The following is a 22893-nucleotide window of genomic DNA, read 5'->3' as shown; positions in this document are numbered from 1 at the left end:
TACTGATAGGATACCTGAATCATTTAGCCATCTAACTTCATTGCTTGTATTGGACATGAGTGATTCTAATCTGTCAGGGTCTATTACTAAACCTCTATGGAATCTCACCAACATAGAGTTTTTGGACCTTGGTAATAACCATCTTAAAGGACCAATTTCCCTGTTCTCGAGATTTGGAAAGCTCAAGGAGTTATCACTTAGAAATAACAACTTTGATGGCCAACTTGAATTCTTATCCTTTAACAGAAGTTGGACCCAACTTGAATGGCTAGATTTTTCATCCAATTCCCTAATTGGTCCAATTTCATCCAATGTAAGTGGACTACAAAACCTAAAATGGCTCTTCTTGTCATCAAACCATTTGAATGGGACTATACCTTCCTGGATATTCTCCCTTCCTTCACTGACAGTGTTAAACTTGAGCAGTAACACTTTCAATGGAAAAATTCAGGAGTTCAAGTCCAAAACATTGTCTGGAGTTGATCTAAGTCAAAATCAGCTGGAAGGTCCTATATCAAATTCATTCCTAAATCAGGAGACAAGCCTAAAATATCTTCTCCTTTCGCACAATAATATCAGTGGACAGATTGCTTCAACTATCTGCAATCTGAAAGAACTGACAGTGCTAAATTTGAGAAATAATAATTTGGAGGGAACAATCCCACAATGCCTGGGTGACATGAATGAATACCTTTGGAATTTGGATTTGAGCAACAACTGTCTTAGTGGGACAATCAATATAAATTTTAGTATTGGAAACTCTTTCAGGGTCATTAGCTTGCACGGGAATAAGCTAACGGGGAAAGTCCCACCATCTTTGATCAATTGCAAGTATTTGACACTTCTTGATCTAGGTAACAATCAGTTGAATGACACATTTCCAAACTGGTTGGGAAACCTACCTGATTTGCAGATTTTAAGCTTGAGATCAAATAAGTTTCACGGTCCCATTAAATCTTCAGGCAATAGAAACTTTTTTTCGCAACTTCAAATTATGGATCTATCATCCAATGGATTTAGTGGTAATTTACCAGAAAGTCTTTTTGGGAATTTGCAAGCCATGAAGAAAATTGATGAGAGTACAAGAACCCCACAGTATGTTTCAAATCAATTAGCTGGTTTTTATTTGCTGACAATTACAACAAAGGGACATGATTATGAATTTGTTCGAATTTTGGATTCTAACATGATTATCAATCTCTCAAAGAACAGATTTGAAGGTCATATTCCAAACATTATTGGACATATTGTTGGACTTCGTACGTTGAACTTATCTCATAATGTCTTGGAAGGTCATATACCATCATCATTGCAAAATTTATCTGTACTCGAATCATTGGATCTCTCATCTAACAAAATCAGAGGAGAAATTTCGCAGCAGCTTGCATCCCTTACATTTCTTGCAGTCTTAAATCTATCTCACAATCATCTTGTTGGATGCATCCCCAAAGGAAAACAATTTGATACGTTTGAGAACAGTTCATACCAAGGGAATGATGGGTTACGTGGATTGCCACTCTCAAAACACTGTGGCGGTGATGATAGGGTACCACAAGCAATAACTCCATCTGAGCTAGATCAAGAAGAAGAAGAAGAAGAAGATTCACCAATGATCAGTTGGCAGGCGGTTCTCATGGGATACGGTTGTGGTCTAGTTATTGGACTGTCTGTAATATACATAATGTTGTCAACTCAATATCCAACATGGTTTTCGAGGATGGTATTGAAATTGGAACACAGAATGATTACGAGAATGAAAAGGCACAAGAAAAGATATTAGTGAGTAGCGACCTCCAGGTATTCAACTTGATATTTATCCTTCAGAAGATTATTTTTTATATATCGATGTAATTTCTACCTACTTCATCCTTAAGGCTCTTAACTTTAATTCTTTGTTTTTGAAAATTGCAGGATTCAAGTCTACTGAGTTGTTGGGATGCAATAGCACGAGTTTTCGTTTACCAATAGTCTGTTATATAGTATGTAGTAATTTATTCAGCCTGATTATTAGTTAGCTACTTCATTTCGACTGCAATGTTCAGTTAATAAATTTATTAAGTTATGTTTTTTTTTTTTTTTAATTACATCAAGTAATTTCAATAGCAAGCTAAACGTGTACACCTATTAAGACTCCTTAAAATTGGCTTAAATATCCTTCTGGTGTTAAAGATTGCTCTAATGTCACCACTCCTTGTTAGTCGAAAATCACACTTGTCGAATTTCAAACGTTTATATGTAAAAAGAATCGAAGATATGCCTTTTTTCTCAACTTTGTTCTGTAGAGGTATTGATCTAGTCGCCTCTGCTCTCTGTGCATTCATATTTCTTAATAAATCTCTGCGACATTAGATACAGGCCATGTACAACATACCTTGTAGGAAAACAATAACGGATTAGTTCAAGGAGTACTAAAAGTTCTGTTAAAGAAAATGCTTAAAAACTACATTTGACATCTCGTACTATAAAGAGCATGCAAGCTTGAGTCCACTTCAAATCATAATATATCGGACTCATTAAATGAGCATTCTCAATAAAAGAGCTCGGATCAAATATATATTATGTGCACAGAATTATGAAGCATGAATACTAGTTCACCTCAACTTTTTCCTTTTCTTTTTGCTAAGAAAAGGCATTTTGTTGGGTTATCATCATCTCATATTATATTATAAGTGGGAAGCCTCTATGTCAAAAGTTGAATTACACAAATGTCCTTATAATATCATAATATTTATGGACAAAAATGTAAATATACATTAAATATTAATAAAAATTATTGTATTTTCTATTAAACACTATTATTACATATTTATGAACTAAAATATAAATACACATTAATTATAATAAATATCCTAATATATTTTTAATAATAATATTAATATTCTAAAAATGGAGAACTCACAATCTATGACATGAATTAATATAAGATACAATGAATATTTGTACAATTGGATTATATCCTATTAAATGACAAAAAGGAAATCAAAAAGTTTGGCAACAGTTAAAATGACCCTTAAGTGTACCTCAGTTACTCCTACCGTGCAAAGTTATAAAAATTCTCAGATAAATTATATTCAAAAAATTATATTAAATGCTAAGTTATTGCTTCAATAAATACTCATTAAATTCCCTAAATTATTTTACTCATTAAATTTTATTTCTTTCATCTTCCATAGAGTCTTTTTACATTCTTCATTTATATTAATATTAAATTTCTTGATTTTTACTGGTTGTACATAGGTGTAGTTTTATCTTCTCCATGATATTTATTATGGTCAATCTTTTAATATTCTTTAAAATACTCTTCATAAGGTGTGTTTGTCCCATTATTCCATATGCCTTCTTTCAGTTAGATTTCTCCTCCAAGAAGAGTCTACTTCAGGTAAATCTATTCTGATTGTTTAAAATACTCTTCATAAGGTGTGTGTGTTTGTGTAGTTTAAAATTGTATGGAATACACGTGCAAAGCACGTGTCCAAGGACTAGTACACATTTATAAGGGTGAAAAAGATGCCACAATTTACACCATCCTGTATCAAACAGTCCAGAATTTTAGCTTTATAAAAAATTATTGATCTAGGAAAGAGATGCATTCTTGAGCTTATGCTCGAAACTAATTAAGGGATAATTCTCAAAGGAGTACAAAAAGTTCTGTTATAGGAAGTTTCGTTCATAATGTTCAAGAACTTGAATTGCTCTGTGCTCATGGGAACTAAATTAAGACATGGCATACACCTTTTGCTTAAAAAATCGACACTACTTAAATAAAAGGACACTTATTATTGACCGGAGGGAGTATCAATTTGGAACAGAAAGTAAGACCTTAAAATCAACACCAGAAGTGCAGATCCAAACAAATTTACAAGAGGAATTGTGAAAATAGATGGACATCATGCACAAAAATATGGATGAAGAAACTCTTAAAACGGTGTGATACCGTTGGCTTTGGGTAAAACTTGCACAGTTTACTCCTAAATGCCTCACATCATTAATTAGCAGTATCACTTCACTTTATACATATATAATATCATAACTTTTACTATTTTAACAAATACAAGGTCAAAGGCCAACATGTGTATCTTGAGGAGAAGAGAAAGCAAAGTACAAATTTTATTCTTTTTCATTTGTTTTGGGGAAAATGAGTAAGTACCCCCTCAGCCTATGCCCAAAATCCCTGAGACACACCTAACCTTTACTAAGGTTCTATTACCCCCCCCCCCCCCCCCCNCCTACATGGCACTATCTTGTGGGCCCAGTGCGTGTTGACAATTTTTTCAAGGATAGGTTAATCTCAAACAGAATAGTCTCCAATCTCTGATATCTTTACAAAACATAAAATAAAAAAAAAGATATGTAGTTACATTGCTTCAAACAATTTTAAACCGAAATCGACAAGCTTAGCACGCGCACAAGCTGATAGAACAGCCATGAAGGTAATCTCATTTGGGTTGCAGCCCCTTTGCCCTCATCTTGTCATACATCGTAAATGCATGCTTCTCTCTTCCATTCAAAGCTAGGGAAGAAATCATAACATGACTATTGAAACCTTTACCATTGAGCTAACTTCTAAGAAAAAGGTTGTAGACTATTTGTGATTAATTAATTTCTATTCGACCTCCTTTATGATGCAAATAACATAAATGAAAGACATAAAACAATACTAAATTAAGAAGGGAAAAGGGTCAAATATGCCCCTAAACTATTCGAAAAGGTCTAGATATACCCCTGTTTAAAGTTTGGCTCACTCGTGCCCTCGCCGTCCAACTTTTCGTCTAGATATGCCCTTATGAGCGTTAAATGCCAAATGAAATTGTCACGTCATTTTTACATTACCACGTGACATTTATATTAAAGGGAAAAGGATCAAATATACCCCTAAACTATTCGAAAATATCTAGATATACCCCCTTTTAAAAAATATGAAAAATATGAAAATGACTTTATGCTAAATTTTTAGGTTATATTTTTCATATTTTTTATCAATCAATTACTCATTTTAGGGATTTATCGGAAATTTAAAAAATTGTTGAATTTAAGGTTACTATATTTATTTGCGAATTTTTGGCGTTAATTTTATTTATTTATTTCATATTTTTCCTATTTTTTATTAGTCAATTACTCCTTTTCAAAATTTACCGGAAAAAAAAATTTAAAAAAAATTGTTGAAAATGGATCGGGTAATTTATTTGAAAGGGGGGTATATCTAGACCTTTTCGAATAGTTTAGGGGTATATTTTACCCTTTTCCCTTTAATATAAATGCCACATGGTAATGTAAAAATGACGTGACAATTCCATTTGACATTTAACGCCCATAAGGGCATATCTAGATGAAAAGTTGAACGGCGAGAGCATGAGTGAGCCAAACTTTAAACGGAGGTTATATCTAAACCTTTTCGAATAGTTTAGGGGCATATTTGACCCTTTTCCCAATTAAGAAAGGGAGATTTGATATATAGCTTAGAGAATATTTGGGCATCTTGAAGTGTAACAGCCCAAAGCACAAAACACTGAAGGCCCAATTTGCTCATGGACCCAAACCAGCAAAACAAAAGAAAATCAGAATCGGACATAAAGTTGAATCTTTAGATCATTCAATCAGATGATATGTACCATCACTAAAAACATTGTACATGAACTGTAAATACTCATACGTAGAAATTTTCTTCTCTTTTTTAGTTTTGTAATAGGAAGGCAAAGTTGTGTGGGGGCAGGGTTGTTGAGGGAACCAAAACCTGTTGTGTGGGGGCAGGGTTGTTAATGACTAAAAATATGTTGGATTAATGAAGGAAAATAGAGGAACAAAAACAGCTACAATGCCATAAGTTCTGACCGTGTTCAAATTTTAAAAGATTGTAAATGATATTATCAGCATTTGATATACCATAATTAAGGCAACCAAAAACATTGTGAGTGTATCTACAAATTCTGAAGAGGCTGTAAATTTTTTTTTATTAACATTTAGCTTAACTATAAATAAGGCAACAAAGTATGGATTTCTTTTTAAAAATTTGAAGAGGCTGCAAAAGATATTATTAGTATTTACCATAACATAAGTAAGGGAACATATATTATTGTCTATAAATAAGGTACTTATTAGCATATTTCAGTACGGCAAAAACGAGGAGCATTATTAGCATTGATATGTAACGTGTACTAATTATTAGTACATGTTAAACTTCTTATTTACTCATACAAATATTTGGCCTTCAAAAGCAAACTTTTTCTCTCCAAATACAAGCTTTATTTTCAGAGTTTCTGATGTTTCATCTTAAATTTTTATTACTGCCTGTTGTTTCTTTAGCCTCAATTACTGTATTATCTTGTCGTTTTTTCTGCTTATATTACTGCATTCTTTTCATCTTTCTTTGAGCCGAGAATCTATCGAAAATAACCTCTCTACCTTCAAGGAAGTGGTAAGGTTTGCGTACAGACTATCCTCCCAAGACGGTCAGGCCCCACTGGTGGTAATCGATTACACTGAGTTTGTTTGTTAGCCTATGAAGAACATGCCATATCTGGACTTCTTCACTGTCTTCCATCACTTGTTTCTGTCAAGTTGTGTGATGTGTGTGAAGAGAGCAAAACAATGATATTTTTTTGTGACATTCAAACAAAATGTATGTGTTATTACAAGTGGTGGGACTTTGTGTTACGTTGTTTCTTTCATTTGAATCTTTCTATGCTATCTTATTTATCGTCCCTTCCATCACTTGTAAACAAACATATAAGTAGTAATTTTCATTTGAAGAGTACGTTTGTGGAACTTTTTAGTTCTGTAAATTTTCTTTCAAGATAAGTAAAAGAAGTCTATATATATCTGAATTTACTATGAAAATTTTAAAAAGTAACCTTCATTTTTTAATTTTCTCTGGAACGAAAATGGACTAATGGACCTAAGATCATGTTGAAAGACGGAGTCAATGGACAACAGGTGCGTATCATAACTTGATCTCCGTTGCAGCCAACAGAATTTGAATCTTCAGATCATTTAATCTACAGTTTCTCATATTGTGATCAAACTACTTGACTCAAACGATATATTCCATCCTGGATATCCTCCCTTCCATCACTAAACTTTGAGGACTATAACAACGTGTTTCTTTCGTTCCTACTCTCCATGAAGACAGAACAGCAGTTTGACACTCACCTATAAGTTCCAGGAAGATAGAAAAAAATGTTTTATCTAGTTGGACTTAAGTGAATTAGTGGTATGGAATGTACGAAGAACATGCCATGTAAGGACTCCTGCAATGTCTTCCATCAGCAGGTCAATTCTCGTGGAAAATTGGCTCGAACTGGCGCACTATGTAAGGCGCTGTATTCAGAGTAGATTTCCAATCTAACCTTAATGCATTAGCAAAGTGACTGTCCTATTCTTAAGATATAAAGTTGTTATGTTTCTTTCAAGGTCTATACACCAAGTAATTCCTGGAATCCAATTAAGTTGGCAAAACAAATAAGGTAGCACACAAAATGCATGTGTAATGTGTTATATACAAGTGGTGGGACTTTGTGCATTGACTTAAGAATGTGAACTATTGATAGTTTCCGGCATTCATATGTGATTGACAAGTTTAAATTGACTGAAAAAGACTACATAACTAGTAGTAAATTTTTATTTGCTTAATTTGTGTTATATATACCTCATCAAAATTATTGATCCACACAAAGCAAACATTTCTTGATTTCTTCTCTACCAAATCATTTTAGTGAAGATATGGGTTATGTAAAACTTGTATTTTTTATGCTATATTCCTTTCTTTGTCAACTTGCTTTCTCCTCATCCTCACCTCATTTGTGCCCCAAATATCAAGCTCTTGCTCTTCTACAATTCAAGAACATGTTTTCCATTAATCCTGATGCTTCTTATGCTTGTTTCGGCAATACAGGGATTCAGTCATATCCAAGAACTCTTTCTTGGAACAAGAGCACAAATTGCTGCTCATGGGATGGAGTTCATTGTGACAAGACGACAAGACAAGTTATTGAGCTTGATCTCCGTTGCAGCCAACTTCAAGGCAAGTTTCATTCCAACAGTAGCCTCTTTCAACTCTCCAATCTCAAAAGGCTTGATCTGTCTTATAATAATTTCTCTGGATCGCTCATTTCACCTAAATTTGGTGAGTTCTCTAGTTTGACGCATCTTGATTTGTCGCGTTCAAGTTTTACAGGTCTAATCCCTTCTGAAATCTCTCACCTTTCTAAACTACACGTTCTTCGTATTTCGAATCTTTATGGATATGGGCTTGGATTTGGACCTCATAATTTTGAATTGCTCCTGAAGAACTTGACCCAATTAAGAGAGCTCAACCTTGACTATGTGAACATCTCTTCCACCATTCCTCTGAATTTCTCTTCTTATTTAACAACTCTACAGCTTCCATACACAGACTTACGTGGGGTATTGTCCGAAAGAGTTTTCCACCTTTCCAACATAGAATCTCTCGATTTATCTGAAAATCCCCAGCTCGCAGTTAGGTTTCCCACAACTACATGGAATAGCAGTGCATCACTTAAGAAGTTACATCTCTATAATGTGAATTTTACTGGTAGGATACCTGAATCATTTAGCCATCTAACTTCACTTCATGAGTTGGACATGGGTTATACTAATCTGTCTGGGCCCATTCCTAAACCTCTATGGAATCTCACCAACATAGAGATTTTGTACCTTGACAATAACCATCTTGAAGGACCAATTTCCCAGTTCTCGAGATTTGGAAAGCTCAAGGTGTTTAGACTTGGAAATAACAACTTTGATGGCCAACTTGAGTTCTTATCCTTCAATAGAAGCTGGACGCAGCTTGAACGGCTAGATTTCTCGTCCAATTACCTAACTGGTCCAATTCCATCCAACGTAAGCGGACTGCAAAATCTACAATCACTCTACTTGTCATCAAACTACTTGAATGGGACTATACCTTCCTGGATATTCTCCCTTCCTTCACTGACAGTGTTTAACTTGAGCAGTAACACTTTCAGTGGAAAAATTCAGGAGTTCAAGTCCAAAACATTACGTATCGTTAGTCTAAACCAAAATAAGCTGGAAGGTCCTATTCCAAAGTCACTCCTAAACCAGCAGTTCCTACTAGCTCTTCTCCTTTCGCACAATAATATCAGTGGACATATTTCTTCAGCTATCTGCAATCTGAAAACATTAATACTACTAAATTTGAGAAGTAATAATTTGGAGGGAACAATCCCACAATGTTTGGGTGAGATGAGTACAGTTCAGATTTTGGATTTAAGCAACAATAGTCTTAGTGGGACAATTAATACAACTTTTAGTATTGAAAACCAACTCATCATCATTAAATTGGGCAGGAATAAGCTAGAGGGGAAAGTTCCACCATCTTTGATCAATTGTAAATATTTGGAACTTCTTGATTTAGGTAACAATGAGTTGAATGACACATTTCCAAAATGGTTGGGAGACCTACCTAATTTGAAGGTTTTAACGTTGAGATCAAATAAGTTCAATGGCCCTATAAGGACTAACAACTTGTTTGCTCAAATTCGAGTCATAGATCTCTCCTCCAATGGATTTAGTGGAGATTTACCATTGAGCCTTTTCGAGAATTTTCAAGCCATGAAAATAAATGATGAGAACAGTGGAACTCGAGAGTATGTAGCAGATACATATTCTTATTATTACAGATGTTTTTTGATAGTGACAACAAAGGGACTGGATCAGGAACTTCCTCGAGTTTTGACTACACAAATAATTATCGATCTTTCAAGGAATAGATTTGAAGGTCATATTCCAAGCATTATTGGAGATCTCATTGGACTTCGTACGTTGAACTTATCTCATAATGTCTTGGAAGGTCATATACCAGCTTCATTCCAACATTTATCTGTGCTCGAATCATTGGATCTCTCATCTAATAAAATCAGCGGAGCAATTCCACCACAACTTGCATCCCTCACATCTCTTGCAGTCTTAAATCTCTCTCACAATCATCTTGTTGGATGCATCCCCAAAGGAAAACAATTTGATACGTTTGAGAACAGTTCATACCAAGGAAATGATGGATTACGAGGATTGCCACCCTCAAGAGATTGTGGTCGTGATGATATGGTACCACAAGAGACAATTCCAGTTGAGCTAGCTCAAGAAGAGGAAGAAGATTCACCAATGATCAGTTGGCAGGCGGTTCTCATGGGTTATGGTTGTGGACTAGTTATTGGACTGTCTGTAATATACATAATGTTGTCAACTCGATATCCAACATGGTTTTCGAGGATGTTTGTGAAATTGGAACACAAAATTACTACAAGAATGAAAAGGCACAAGAAAAGATATTAGTGTGTACTCTAGCAACGTCCAGGTATTCAACTTGAACTTTATCCTTCATAATATTCCTTCTTATATATCAATTTTATTAGTGTGTAACTTTAATTCTTCATTTTTGAAAATTGCAGGATTCAAGTCTACTGAGCTGCTGGGATGCAGATAAAAGCCTTTATCTTTCATAGTTTGTGATGTTTACATAAAGTGTTTGTTATCCTATGAATAAAGATATGATTTTTCTTCCGTTGAGACTCAAATCAGACTATAGGAGTATGGTCACAAAACCAGATCCAGTTTACCAATCAAAAAACTGAAGCTTTATTTTCATAGTTTCTAATGTTTCATATTAGATTTTTATTACTACCTGTTGTTTCCTTAGCCTCAATTACTGTATTATATTGTCGTTTTTTCTGCTTATATTACTGCATTCTTTTACATCTTTCTTTGAGCCGAGAATCTATCAAAAATAACCTCTCTACCTTCAAGATAGTGGTAAGGTCTGCGTACAGACTATCCACCCAAGACGACCAGGCCCCACTGGAGGGAATCGATTACACTGAGTTTGTTTGTTAGCCTATGAAGAACATGCCATGTCTGGGCTCCTGCACTGTCTTCCATCAGCAGGTCAATTCTTGTTTCTGTCAAGTTTGTGTGGTGTGTGTTAAGAGAGCTAAACAAAGATATTTTTTTGTGACATTCAAACAAAATGCATGTGTTATTACAAGTGCTGGGATTTTGTGTTGTCGCTTTCATTTGAATCTTTATCTTCCCTTCCATCACTTGTAAGCATACATATAAGTAGTACTTTTCATTTGAAGAGTACGTTTGTGGAACTTTTTAGTTGTGTAAATTTTATTTCAAGATAAGTAAAAGAAGTCGATATCTGAATTTACTCCGAAAATTTTAAAAAGTGACCTTCATTTTTTAATTTTCTTTGAAACGAAAATGGACTAATGGACCTAAGATCATGCTGAAAGACAGAGTCGATGGACAACATGTGAATATCATAACTTTTACTATTTTAATAAACATTTGAATTGAGGTTGATATTTTTCATTAGAACAAACTCTCATTCTTTAGTTAAAAGTTGAATTTGGTAACAAACGTAAGGTCAAATACTTAAACATGTGTATCTTGAGGTGGAGAGAAAGCAAAGTAGAAATTTTCTTCTTCGTTTTTTTGTTTTGTAGTAGAAAGTGAAAGTTCTGTGGGGGTGGGGGCAGGGTTGTTAAGGGAACCAAAACGAAGATCTCGGAAATGTGAATCTTTTGGTCCACAATTCAGAAATCTAGTATCCAATACGGCCTCATGGTCTCAGAAGGATAATCTTCTGCTACTATTATCAATGAATTCAGCATTATAATATCTCAGTTTCAATAAAACAATCAAATCTTCAATCTCAAAAGGCTTGAAGAGTAAAACAAGTTGATAGCTGAATTTACTTCGAAAATTTAAAAATGGCCTTCATACTTGGGACTATTAATTTTCTTTGTAACACACTGAATGGACGAAAATGGCTTATTATTATTGTGTTAAAAGGTGTATTAGAATAATCTCATATACATTGGGAGGACTGTTTTGAGCCATTAGAACCAGGTAAAAGAATAAGTTCTTTCACAACAAATTCTTAAAAGGGTATAATATGCATACTCTTATCCTAACTATCAAAACCTTCTTGCTTTTTTTTACCTTTTAAAGTTAAAGTTTTTTTCTTACCAACTTCTAATGCAAGACTTTGTGGAGGGTTGTTAAGAGAGCCAAAACAAAGACCTGTTTATTATAGTAATTTAAATGCTGAAATAGTCCCCAACCTTTGAACATGTGAAGTTTCTCCCCTAAATAATTTTTATTTGAAGAGTGAAACAGTTTTTTTTAATTAAGAAAATTTAAAAATATGTTCTTAATAGTAAATTGGGGTTAAGATTATTGTCTGAAGTTAAAATTAAAATGACGACCTTCGTATTTCTACTCCTAAGATTTTAGAAATTTATTTATTTCCGAGTGTCTTGCTTTGTTTTGGTGCATTTGCGTAACGTGCTTGTGCGATCTTGAAAGTTTCGTAACTTATAAAGAAAATAGAAAGCATTCTTTCTTTCTATTTAGTCAGGTCAATATGGTTGTGAAATCCTTCATATTTTTTAATTTAAAATCGATGTATTTGAAAACAATACATTATAAAAATAGGATCTATTTCAAAAATGATCACTAAACTTTATCCACTGTAACAATGAAGTCATGAAAAATATTTGCTTTAAACTTACTGCACATAGGAGTATGGGGAGTGTATTTGCTTCTGATTAATGTCTATTATTCTTCAGGATACAAATATTTGGCCTTCAAAAGTAAACAGTTTCTCTCCAACTACAAACTTTATTTTCATCTTAGATTTTAATTATTACTTGTTGTTTCTTTAGCATCGATTACTGTATTATCTTGTTGTATTTTCTGCTTATTGCTACTGCCTTGTTTATTATTACTTGTTGTTTCTTTAGCATCGATTACTGTATTATCTTGTTGTATTTTCTGCTTGTTGCTACTGCCTTGTTTTACATCTTTTTTTTTAATCGAGAATCTATCAGAAACAACTCTCTACCTTCAAGGAAGAGGTAAGGTCTACGTACACACTATCCTCCCAAGATGGTCAGACCCCACCAGTGGGACTACATTGAGTTTTTTGTTGTTGTTAGTGTCATGAAGTGTTTGTTAGCCTATACTTGGAAGACTATAACAATTTGTTTCTAAATTACACGTTCTTCGTATAGGTGATCAATATGGGCTTAGTCTTGGGCCTCACAATTTTGAATTGCTCCTTAAGAACTTGACCAAATTAAGAGAGCTCAACCTTGACTTAGTGAACATCTCTTCCACCATTCCTCTGAATTTCTCTTCTTATTTAACAACTCTACGGCTTCCATACACAGACTTACGTGGGGAATTGCCTGAAAGAATTTTCCACCTTTCCAAAAGGCGTGAAGAGAAACAAGTTGATGTCTGAATTTACTTCGAAAATTTAAAAATGGCCTTCATGCTTGGAACTATTAATTTTCTTTGTAACAAACTGAATGGACGAAAATCACTTATTATAATTGTGTTAAAAGGTGTATAAGAATAATTTTATATCCATTGGGAGGACTGTTTTGAGCCATTAGAACCAGGTAAAAGAATTTGTTCTGTCACAACAAATTATTGATCTTATGCTCGAAACCAATTAAGGGTACGAAAAGTTCTGTCACAACCTTTGAATATGTGAAGTTTCTCTCCTATATAATTTTTATTTGAAGAGTGAAACAGTTTGTTTATTAAAAAAAATTTAAAATATGTTCTTAATAGTAAATTGAGGTTAAGATTATTGTCTGAAGTAAACATTAAAATGACGACCTTCATATTTCCACTCCTAAGATTTTTGAAATTTATTTATTTCCGAGTGTCTTGCTTTGTTTCGGTGCATTTATGTAACATGCTTTTTGTCCATAATAAGGTAGCACACAAAATGCATGTGTAATGTATTATATACAAGTGGCGGGACTTTGTGCATTGACTTAAAAGTGTGAACTACAGATAGTTTTCGGCATTCACTTGTGTGACACATTGAATGGGCATATGTTATTGACAACTTCAAATAGACTGAAAATGACTACGTAACCAATAGTAAAGTTTTCTTTGCTTAATTTGTGCTATATATACCTCATCAAAATTGTTGAATAGACACACAAAACAAACATTTATTTATTTCTTCTCTACCAACTTAATTAGTTTTTGACCATTTTAGTGAAGAAATGGATTGTGTAAAACTTGTATTTTTTATGCTATATACCTTTCTCTGTCAACTTACCCTCTCCTCATCCTTACCTCATTTGTGCCCCAATGATCAAGCTCTTGCTCCTCTACAGTTCAAGAACATGTTTACCTAATGCTTCTTATATTTGTGTTTCTGCTCATCCAAAAATTCTTTCTTGGAACAAGGGCACAGATTGCTGCTTATGGGATGGAGTTCTTTGAGACGAGACGGCAGGACAAGTGATTGAGCTTGATCTCAGTTGCAGCCAACTTCAAGGCAAGTTTCATTCCAATAGTAGCCTATTTCAACTCTCCAATCTCAAAAAGCTTGATTTGTCTCATAATAACTTCTCTGGATCGCTCATTTCATCTAAATTTGGTGTGTTATCTAGTTTGACGCATCTTGATTTGTCAGTTTCAAAGTTTTCAGGTCAAATCCCTTCAGAAATCTCTCACCTTTCTAAATTACATGCTCTTCGTATATGGACCATCAATGGTTTATACAAGCTTAGTCTTGGGCCTCACAATTTTGAACAGCTCCTTAAGAACTTGACCCAATTAAGAGAGCTCAACCTTGACAATGTGAACATCTCTTCGAGCATTCATCTGAATTTCTCTTCTTATTTAACAACTCTATGGCTTCCACGCACACAGTTACGTGGGGTATTTCCCGAAAGAGTTTTCCACCTTTCCAACTTAGAATCCCTTCTTTTATCAGAAAATCCCCAGCTCACAGTTAGGTTTCCCACAACCAAATGGAATAGCACTGCATCACTCATGTACTTACGTCTCTATGACGTGAATATTACTGATAGGATACCTGAATCATTTAGCCATCTAATTTCATTGCTTGTATTGGACATGAGTGATTGTAATCTGTCAGGGTCTATTACTAAACCTCTATGGAATCTCACCAACATAGAGTTTTTGTACCTTGGTAATAACCATCTTAAAGGACCAATTTCCCTGTTCTCGAGATTTGGAAAGCTCAAGGAGTTATCACTTCGAAATAACAACTTTGATGGCCAACTTGAGTTCTTATCCTTTAACAGAAGTTGGACCCAACTTAAATGGCTAGATTTTACATCCAATTTCCTAACTGGTCCAATTCCATCCAACGTAAGTGGACTACAAAATCTACAATCACTCTACTTGTCATCAAACAACTTGAATGGGACTATACCTTCCTGGATATTCTCCCTTCCTTCACTGTCAGAGTTAGAGTTGAACAATAACACTTTCAGTGGAAAAATTCAGGAGTTCAAGTCCAAAACATTGTCTGAAGTTGATCTAAAACAAAATCAACTAGAAGGTCCTTTACCAAATTCACTCCTAAACCAGCCACTCCTAACATATCTTCTCTTTTCGCACAATAATATCAGTGGACAGATTGCTTCAACTATCTGCAATCTGAAAGAACTGACAGTACTAAATTTGAGAAATAATAATTTGGAGGGAACAATCCCACAATGCCTGGGTGAGATGAATGAATACCTTTGGAATTTTGATTTGAGCAACAACAGTCTTAGTGGGACAATCAATATAAATTTTAGTATTGGAAACTCTTTCAGGGTCATTAGCTTGCATGGGATGGAGTTAATTGTGACGAGATGACGGGACAAGTAATTGAGCTTGATCTCAGTTGCAGCAAACTTCAAGGCAAGTTTCATTCCAATAGTAGCCTCTTTCAACTCTCCAATCTCAAAAGGCTTGATTTGTCTTATAATGATTTCACTGGATCGCTCATTTCACCTAAATTTGGTGAGCTCTCCAGCTTAACACATCTTGATCTAACAGTTTCATGTTTTTCGGGTCAAATCCCTTCTGAATTATCTTATCTTTCAAGATTATACGATCTTCGTATCTCTAATGTTTATCCATATGGGCTTAGATTTGGACCTCACAATTTTGAATCACTCCTTAAGAACTTGACCCAATTAAGAGAGCTCCGCCTTCACGATGTGAACATCTCTTCCACCATTCCTCTGAATATCTCTTCTTATTTAACAAATCTACGGCTTCCATTAACAGAGTTACGTGGGGTATTGCCTGAAAGAGTTCTCCACCTTTCCGATTTAGAATTCCTTGATTTATCAGAAAATCCCCAGCTCACTGTTAGGTTTCCCACAACCAAATGGAATAGCAGTGCATCACTCATGTACTTATATCTCAGTCATGTGAATATTAATGGTAGGATACCTGAATCATATAGCCATCTAACGTCATTGCTTCATATGGACATGAGTGACTCTAATCTGTCAGGGCCTGTTACTAAACCTCTATGGAATCTCACCAGCATAGAGCTTTTGTACCTTGGTCATAACCATCTTGAAGGACCAATTTCCCTGTGCTCGAGATTTGAAAAGCTCAAGGAGTTATCACTTGGAAATAACAATTTTGGTGGCCGACTTGAGTTCTTATCCTTTAACAGAAGCTGGATGCAACTTGAATCGCTAGAAATTGTGTCCAGTTACCTAACTGGTCCAATTCCATACAATGTAAGTGGACTGCAAAACCTACAACAGCTCTACTTGTCATCAAACCACTTGAATGGGACTATACCTTCCTGGATATTCTCCCTTCCTTCACTGGAAGTGTTAAACTTGAGCGATAACACTTTCAGTGGAAAAATTCAGGAGTTCAAGTCAAAAATATTATATACCGTTATTCTAAAAAAAAAAAAAAAGCTGGAAGGTCCTATTCCAAAGTCACTCCTAAACCAGCAGTTCCTACAAGGTCTTCTCCTTTCGCACAATAATATCAGTGGATATATTTCTACAGCTATCTGCAATCTGGAAACATTGTTTATACTAAATTTGAGAAGTAATAATTTGGCGGGAACAATCCCACAATGTTTGGGTGAGATGAGTGCAGCTGAGATTTTGGGTTTAAGCAACAATAGTCTTAGTGGGACAATTAATACAACTTTTAGTATTGGAAACCAACTCAACATTATTAAATTGGATGGCAATAAGCTAGAGGGGAAAGTTCCACCATCTTTGATCAATTGTGAAAAACTGGAATTTCTAGATTTAGGTAACAATGAGTTGAATGACACGTTTCCAAAATGGTTGGGAGAGCTACCTCATTTGAAGATCTTAAAGTTGAGATCAAATAAGTTCTATGGCCCTATAAGGACTGACAACTTGTTTGCTCAAATTCGAGACATAGATCTCTCATCCAATGGATTTAGTGGAGATTTACCAGTGAACCTTTTTCAGAATTTTCAAGCCATGAAAACAATTGGTGAGAACAGTGGAACCCGAGAGTATGTCGCAGATAATCTTTCCTTTATTTACACAAATTCTTTGATAGTGACAACAAAGGGACTGGACCATGAACTTCGTCAAGTTTTGACTACAGAAAAAATTATCGATCTCTCAAAGAACAGATTTGAAGGCCATATTCCAAGTATTATTGGAGATCTCATTGGACTTCGTACGTTGAATTTATCTCATAATGTCTTGGAAGGTCATATACCAGCTTCATTCCAATATTTATCTGTGCTCGAATCATTGGATCTCTCATCTAATAAAATCAGCGGAGCAATTCCACCACAACTTGCATCCCTCACATTTCTTGCAATCTTAAATCTCTCTCACAATCATCTTGTTGGATGCATCCCCAAAGGAAAACAATTTGATACGTTTGAGAACAGTTCATACCAAGGAAATGATGGATTACGAGGATTTCCACTCTCAAAACATTGTGGTGGTGATGATAGGGTACCACAAGTGACAATTCCAGTTGAGCTAGATCAGGAAGAAGAAGAAGAAGATTCACCGATGATCAGTTGGCAGGCAGTTCTCATGGGTTACGATTGTGGACTTGTTATGGGACTGTCCGTAATATACATAATGTTGTCAACTCAATATCCAACATGGTTTACAAGGTTGGTTGTAAGATTGGAACACAGAATTACTACGAGAATGAAAAAGCACAAGAAAAGATATTAGTGTGTAGATACCTGCAGATATTCAACTTGATCTCTATCCTTTCAGAAGATTACTTCTTATATACTATCAATCTATTAGCGTGTATCTTTAATTCTTTATTTTTGAAAATTGCAGGATTCAAGTCTAATATGTAGCTGGTGATGCAAATATAAGCCTTTATCTTTCATAGTTTGTGATGTTTCCGTAAAGTGTTTGTTATCCTATGAATAAAGACATGACTTCTCTTCGTTTGAGACTCAACCATATTTTGTTTACATTTGTCTATGGCATTTAGATATAAATTCGACTGATAAACAGAAATCGGACACAAACTTAGCTTGAATCTTTAGATCATTCGATCGGATGATATGTTTCATCACTAAAAACATTGTATTTCACTCGACTCTTTCACATTAACACAAACATAGAATACTCACTATAAGTTGAAAAACATAAAAAAAATCTGTAGTTACAGAGTTCAAAAGTATTTTTTTTTCCATCAAAAGATCAAAGAAACATTACCAGGGACCAAAGCTGCAGTTTTTTATCTTTAACTCTTTTCATTGAAGCAGTAGCAAAAAGATTTGCATTATTCTCTACTGTCTGAGCCTCACATTGACAACATCCTGTGTTTTCAACTGGAATCTGCATTCTTTGACAAGTTGGAGAAATAGCCTTCAACTCTTCCCATCTAAGTCTCGGATGATAGAGTTACCCGATATCTCTATTGGTGGAAGGTAGACGGTACCAGTTGAATTAATTGAATAGAACACAAGTTGACCCAAGCATCACTGTTATACAATAACAAACTACGCCTCAGCCCCAAAAAATAACTTGCATAGAGACCTGCAATAATGTTCAAACCCCAAAATAAGATAGACACAAACACATAACTGAGTGATAGAATTTCTAGTGATCGAAATCCATAAGGATTTCAAACTTCATTTAGGAAGAAATCAAGCAGAAGCGCTTGCCTATAGGTGAGCTTTATTGTGATCAACTATTGTTCAGATTCATTAATTAGCAAACCGCTCCATCTTAGCTACAAGTCCAAATTCATGTGACATTTCAAGAGCAAACCTGCTTGATAACCATTGCATCAACCATCTTTCCATAAAACGCAATCAATGCGGTCGTCATGAAGATACTCAACTCCTCATTCTTTGCCATGTAAGCATGTACTTGCCACCCAAGATATAATGCCACACAAACATCCAAAAACGTGTAAGAAGAAAAAATACTAACGAATGTAGTCTCATTTGGCTTCAATAAACCACACTTCACATCCGTGTGTACCATCATTCTCTGGAAAAACTTAACAGCAACTTCAGAGCACCCGTTCATCATGTACCCATAAATCATGCTAGTCCATGAATAAACATCTCTGTAAGGCATGTGAGAAAACATCAAGAACCCCAAATCCATATCCCATTTTTCCCACAAACATCAAGCATCGTATTAACTAAATTCAGTATCACTATTATTAGTTAACTATCTCCTGGGGCCTATTAGACTGATAAACAGAAACTGGAAACTACTTGAGTCATTCGATCAATTTCCAACTGAGATATTAGCGGAAGTTGTATGGTTAATTTATGGTTTGCTCATGCTTAATAATCACTGAACTTTATCCACTATAACAATAAAGTCATAAAAGTTCTTTTTTTAGCCTTCACAGTAAGTAAGTTTTACACCTTTTTTTTGGTTAAAAGGATATTACTACTTATATATATACACAAAGACAAACAACAAGCATATAGGAGTATGGGATATATTTTCATTTGTATGGTCACAGAACCAGATTCAGTTAACCAAAGAAAAAATTGAACTGTACCTACTATAACAATACAATCACGAAACTATCTACTATAACAAAACCATATTTTCTTCACATAAAAGTAACTGAAACAAGGAGTTTCTTTCTATATATATGTCTAGCTGAAACTGATCACTGTTTTCCAGAAACTGTTGCATTCTTGTTTGCCTTAAGAGTATACAATGTAATTATTCTGGACTTGACTTGGAAGTCAAGATCTATGTACCAACCAACACGATTATCCTAACCAATCAATTTCTTTTTGGGATTTTGACATGAAATGTCTTTTCTCATAGTCTATACACTAAATAATATTCTTTTTCTGATGGCCACCTATTCTGACTAATCAAACTTATTGAATTTTTTACTTGAAAGGTTTTTTCCCCATTCTATACAGTATACACCAACTAAGAAAAAATTCAATTCATAATAAAATAACAATTTCTTACTTGACTTTATATTGTTAGTTTACATAGTCTTTGCATATGGTGTGACATATTGGGATGATTATTTTGACTCATTAAGTAACAATAGAGACATGTTTGGACCAAACTATAAGTAGTATGAACATTTTTGGTCCAAACCATTGACAGCATGGGCATTTTTAGACCAAACTATTAACTAAGATCAAGCTCTTGCTCTTCTGCAATTCAAGCACATGTTTATCATTAATCCTAATGCTTCTGATTATTGTTACGACATAACAGGCGAAGAGATTCAGTCATATCCAAGAACCCTTTTATGGAACAAGAGCACAAATTGCTGCTCACGGGATGGAGTTCAGTGTGACAAGATGACGGGACAAGTAATTGAGCTTGATCTCCGTTGCAGCAAACTTCAAGGCAAGTTTCATTCCAATAGTAGCCTCTTTCAACTCTTTACTCTCAAAAGGCTTGATTTGTCTTTTAATAATTTCACTGGATCACTCATTTCACCTAAATTTGGTGAGTTTTCTAGCTTGATGCATCTTGATTTGTCGAATTCAGGCTTTACAGGTCTAATCCCTACTGAAATCTCTCATCTTTCTAAATTACAAGTACTGCGTATATGGACTGCTTATCCATATGGGCTTAGACTTGGGACTCATAATTTTGAACTGCTCCTTAAGAACTTGACACAACTAAGAGAGCTCAACCTTGCTTCTGTGAACATCTCTTCCACCATTCCTCTGAGTTTCTCTTCTTATTTAACAACTCTATGGCTTACATACACACAGTTACATGGTTTATTGCCCGAAAGAGTTTTCCACCTTTCCAACTTAGAATTCCTTCATTTATCAGAAAATCCCCAGCTCACTGTTAGGTTTCCCACAATCAAATGGAATAGTAGTGCAGCACTCATGGAGCTATATCTCAGAGAAGTGAATTTTACTGGTAGGATATATACCTGAATCATTTAGCAATCTAACTTCATTACTCGTCTTAATCATAAGTGATTCTAATCTCTCAGGGCCTGTTCCTAAACCTCTATGGAATCTCACCAACATAGAGGTTTTGCAACTTGATAATAACCATCTTGAAGGACCACTTTCTCAGCTTTTGAGATTTGGAAAGCTCAGGGAGTTATCACTTAGAAATAACAACATGGATGGACGACTTGAGTTCTTATCCTTCAACAGAAGCTGGACGCAGCTTGAACGGCTAGAATTTTCATCCAATTCCCTAACTGGTCCAATTCCATCCAATGGAAGGTCCTATTCCAAAGTCACTCCTAAACCAGCAGTTCCTAAGAGCTCTTCTCCTTTCCAACAATAATATCAGTGGACAAATTTCTTCAGCTATCTGCAATCTGGAAACATTAATACTACTAAAGAGAAGTAATAATTTGGAGGGAACAATCCCACAATGTTTGGGTGAGATGAGTACAGTTCGGATTTTCGATTTAAGCAACAATAGTCTTAGTGGGACAGTTAATACAACGTTTAGTATTGGAAACCAACTCAACATCATTAAATTGGTGGCAATAAGCTACAGGGGAAAGTTCTACCATCTTTGATCAATTGTGAAAAACTAGAATTTCTAGATTTAAGTAACAATGAGTTGAATGACAAGTTTCCAAAATGGTTGGGAGACCTACCTGATCTGCAGATCTTAAAGTTGAGATCAAATAAGTTATATGGCCCTATAAGGACTGACAACTTGTTTGCTCAAATTCAAGTCAGAGATCTCTCATCCAATGGATTTAGTGGAGAGTTACCGGTGAGCCTGTTTCAGAATTTTCAAGTCATGAAAACAATTGGTGAGAATAGTGGAACCCGAGAGTATGTAGCAGATATATATTATTATTATTACACAAATTCTTTGATAGTGACAACAAAGGGACTGGACCATGAACTTCGTCGAGTTTTGACTACAGAAAAAATTATCGATCTCTCAAAGAACAGATTTGAAAGTCACATTCCAAGCATTGTTGGAGATCTCATTGGACTTCGTACCTTGAACTTATCTCATAATGTCTTGGAAGGTCATATACCAGCATCATTGCAAAATTTATCTGTACTCGAATCATTGGATCTCTCATCTAACAAAATCAGCGGAGAAATTCCACAGCAGCTTGCATTCCTCACATTCCTTGCAGTCTTAAATCTCTCTCACAATCATCTTGTTGGATGCATCCCCAAAGGAACACAATTTGATACGTTTGAGAACAGATCATACCAAGGAAATGATGTATTACGAGGATTTCCACTCTCAAAACATTGTGGTGGTGATGATAGGGTACCACAAGCGACAATTCCAGTTGAGCTAGATCAAGAAGAAGAAGAAGAAGATTCACCAATGATCAGTTAGCAGGTGGTTCTCATGGGTTACGGTTGTGGACTTGTTATTGGACTGTCCGTAATATACGTAATGTTGTCAACTCAATATCCAACATGGTTTTCGAGGTTGGTTGTAAGGTTGGAACATAGAATTACTACGAGAATGAAAAAGCACAAGAAAAGATATTAGTGTGTAGATACCTATAGGTATTCAACTTGATCTCTATCCTTTCAGAAGATTACTTCTTATATATCAATTTATTAGTGTGTATCTTTAATTCTTTATTTTTTAAAATTGCAGGATTCAAGTCTAC

The 22893-nt window shown here is 34.9% G+C and overlaps 3 protein-coding genes and 4 pseudogenes across 5 annotated transcripts in view; 5 read left to right on the top strand and 2 right to left on the bottom strand.

Moving 5' to 3' along the window:
• Positions 1-59, top strand: part of LOC125860251 (receptor-like protein Cf-9) — an 876-nt pseudogene extending 817 nt beyond the window's left edge.
• Positions 1-2035, top strand: part of LOC125853596 (receptor-like protein Cf-9 homolog) — an 8546-nt pseudogene extending 6511 nt beyond the window's left edge.
• Positions 1-22893, bottom strand: part of LOC125853599 (putative pentatricopeptide repeat-containing protein At1g10330) — a 63737-nt gene that overhangs the window by 10560 nt on the left and 30284 nt on the right. The gene's annotated exons all lie outside the window — the stretch shown is intronic.
• Positions 1-22893, bottom strand: part of LOC125853597 (uncharacterized) — a 56623-nt gene that overhangs the window by 28362 nt on the left and 5368 nt on the right. The window lies entirely within an intron of this gene.
• Positions 56-22794, top strand: LOC125860242 (receptor-like protein Cf-9 homolog; annotated as a pseudogene).
• LOC125853593 (receptor-like protein Cf-9) lies at positions 7712-22893 on the top strand. Of its 2 annotated transcripts, none has more exons than XM_049533311.1 (2): positions 7712-10330; positions 22881-22893. In XM_049533311.1, the coding sequence occupies exon 1, from the start codon at positions 7717-7719 to the stop codon at positions 10306-10308; it is 2592 nt and encodes an 863-aa protein (XP_049389268.1). In that variant the 5' UTR covers positions 7712-7716; the 3' UTR covers positions 10309-10330; positions 22881-22893. The 2 variants fall into 2 exon arrangements, with proteins under 2 accessions (XP_049389268.1, XP_049389267.1); XM_049533310.1 differs by lacking the exon at positions 22881-22893 and adding an exon at positions 10425-11185.
• LOC125853594 (receptor-like protein Cf-9) lies at positions 14070-18037 on the top strand (annotated as a pseudogene).

This window comes from Solanum stenotomum, chromosome 1 (genome assembly GCF_019186545.1).
Source record: "Solanum stenotomum isolate F172 chromosome 1, ASM1918654v1, whole genome shotgun sequence".
Classification (NCBI taxonomy): domain Eukaryota; kingdom Viridiplantae; phylum Streptophyta; class Magnoliopsida; order Solanales; family Solanaceae; genus Solanum; species Solanum stenotomum.
Note: the sequence above shows the minus strand (reverse complement) of the source record. Positions and strands in the feature narration are given on the sequence as shown.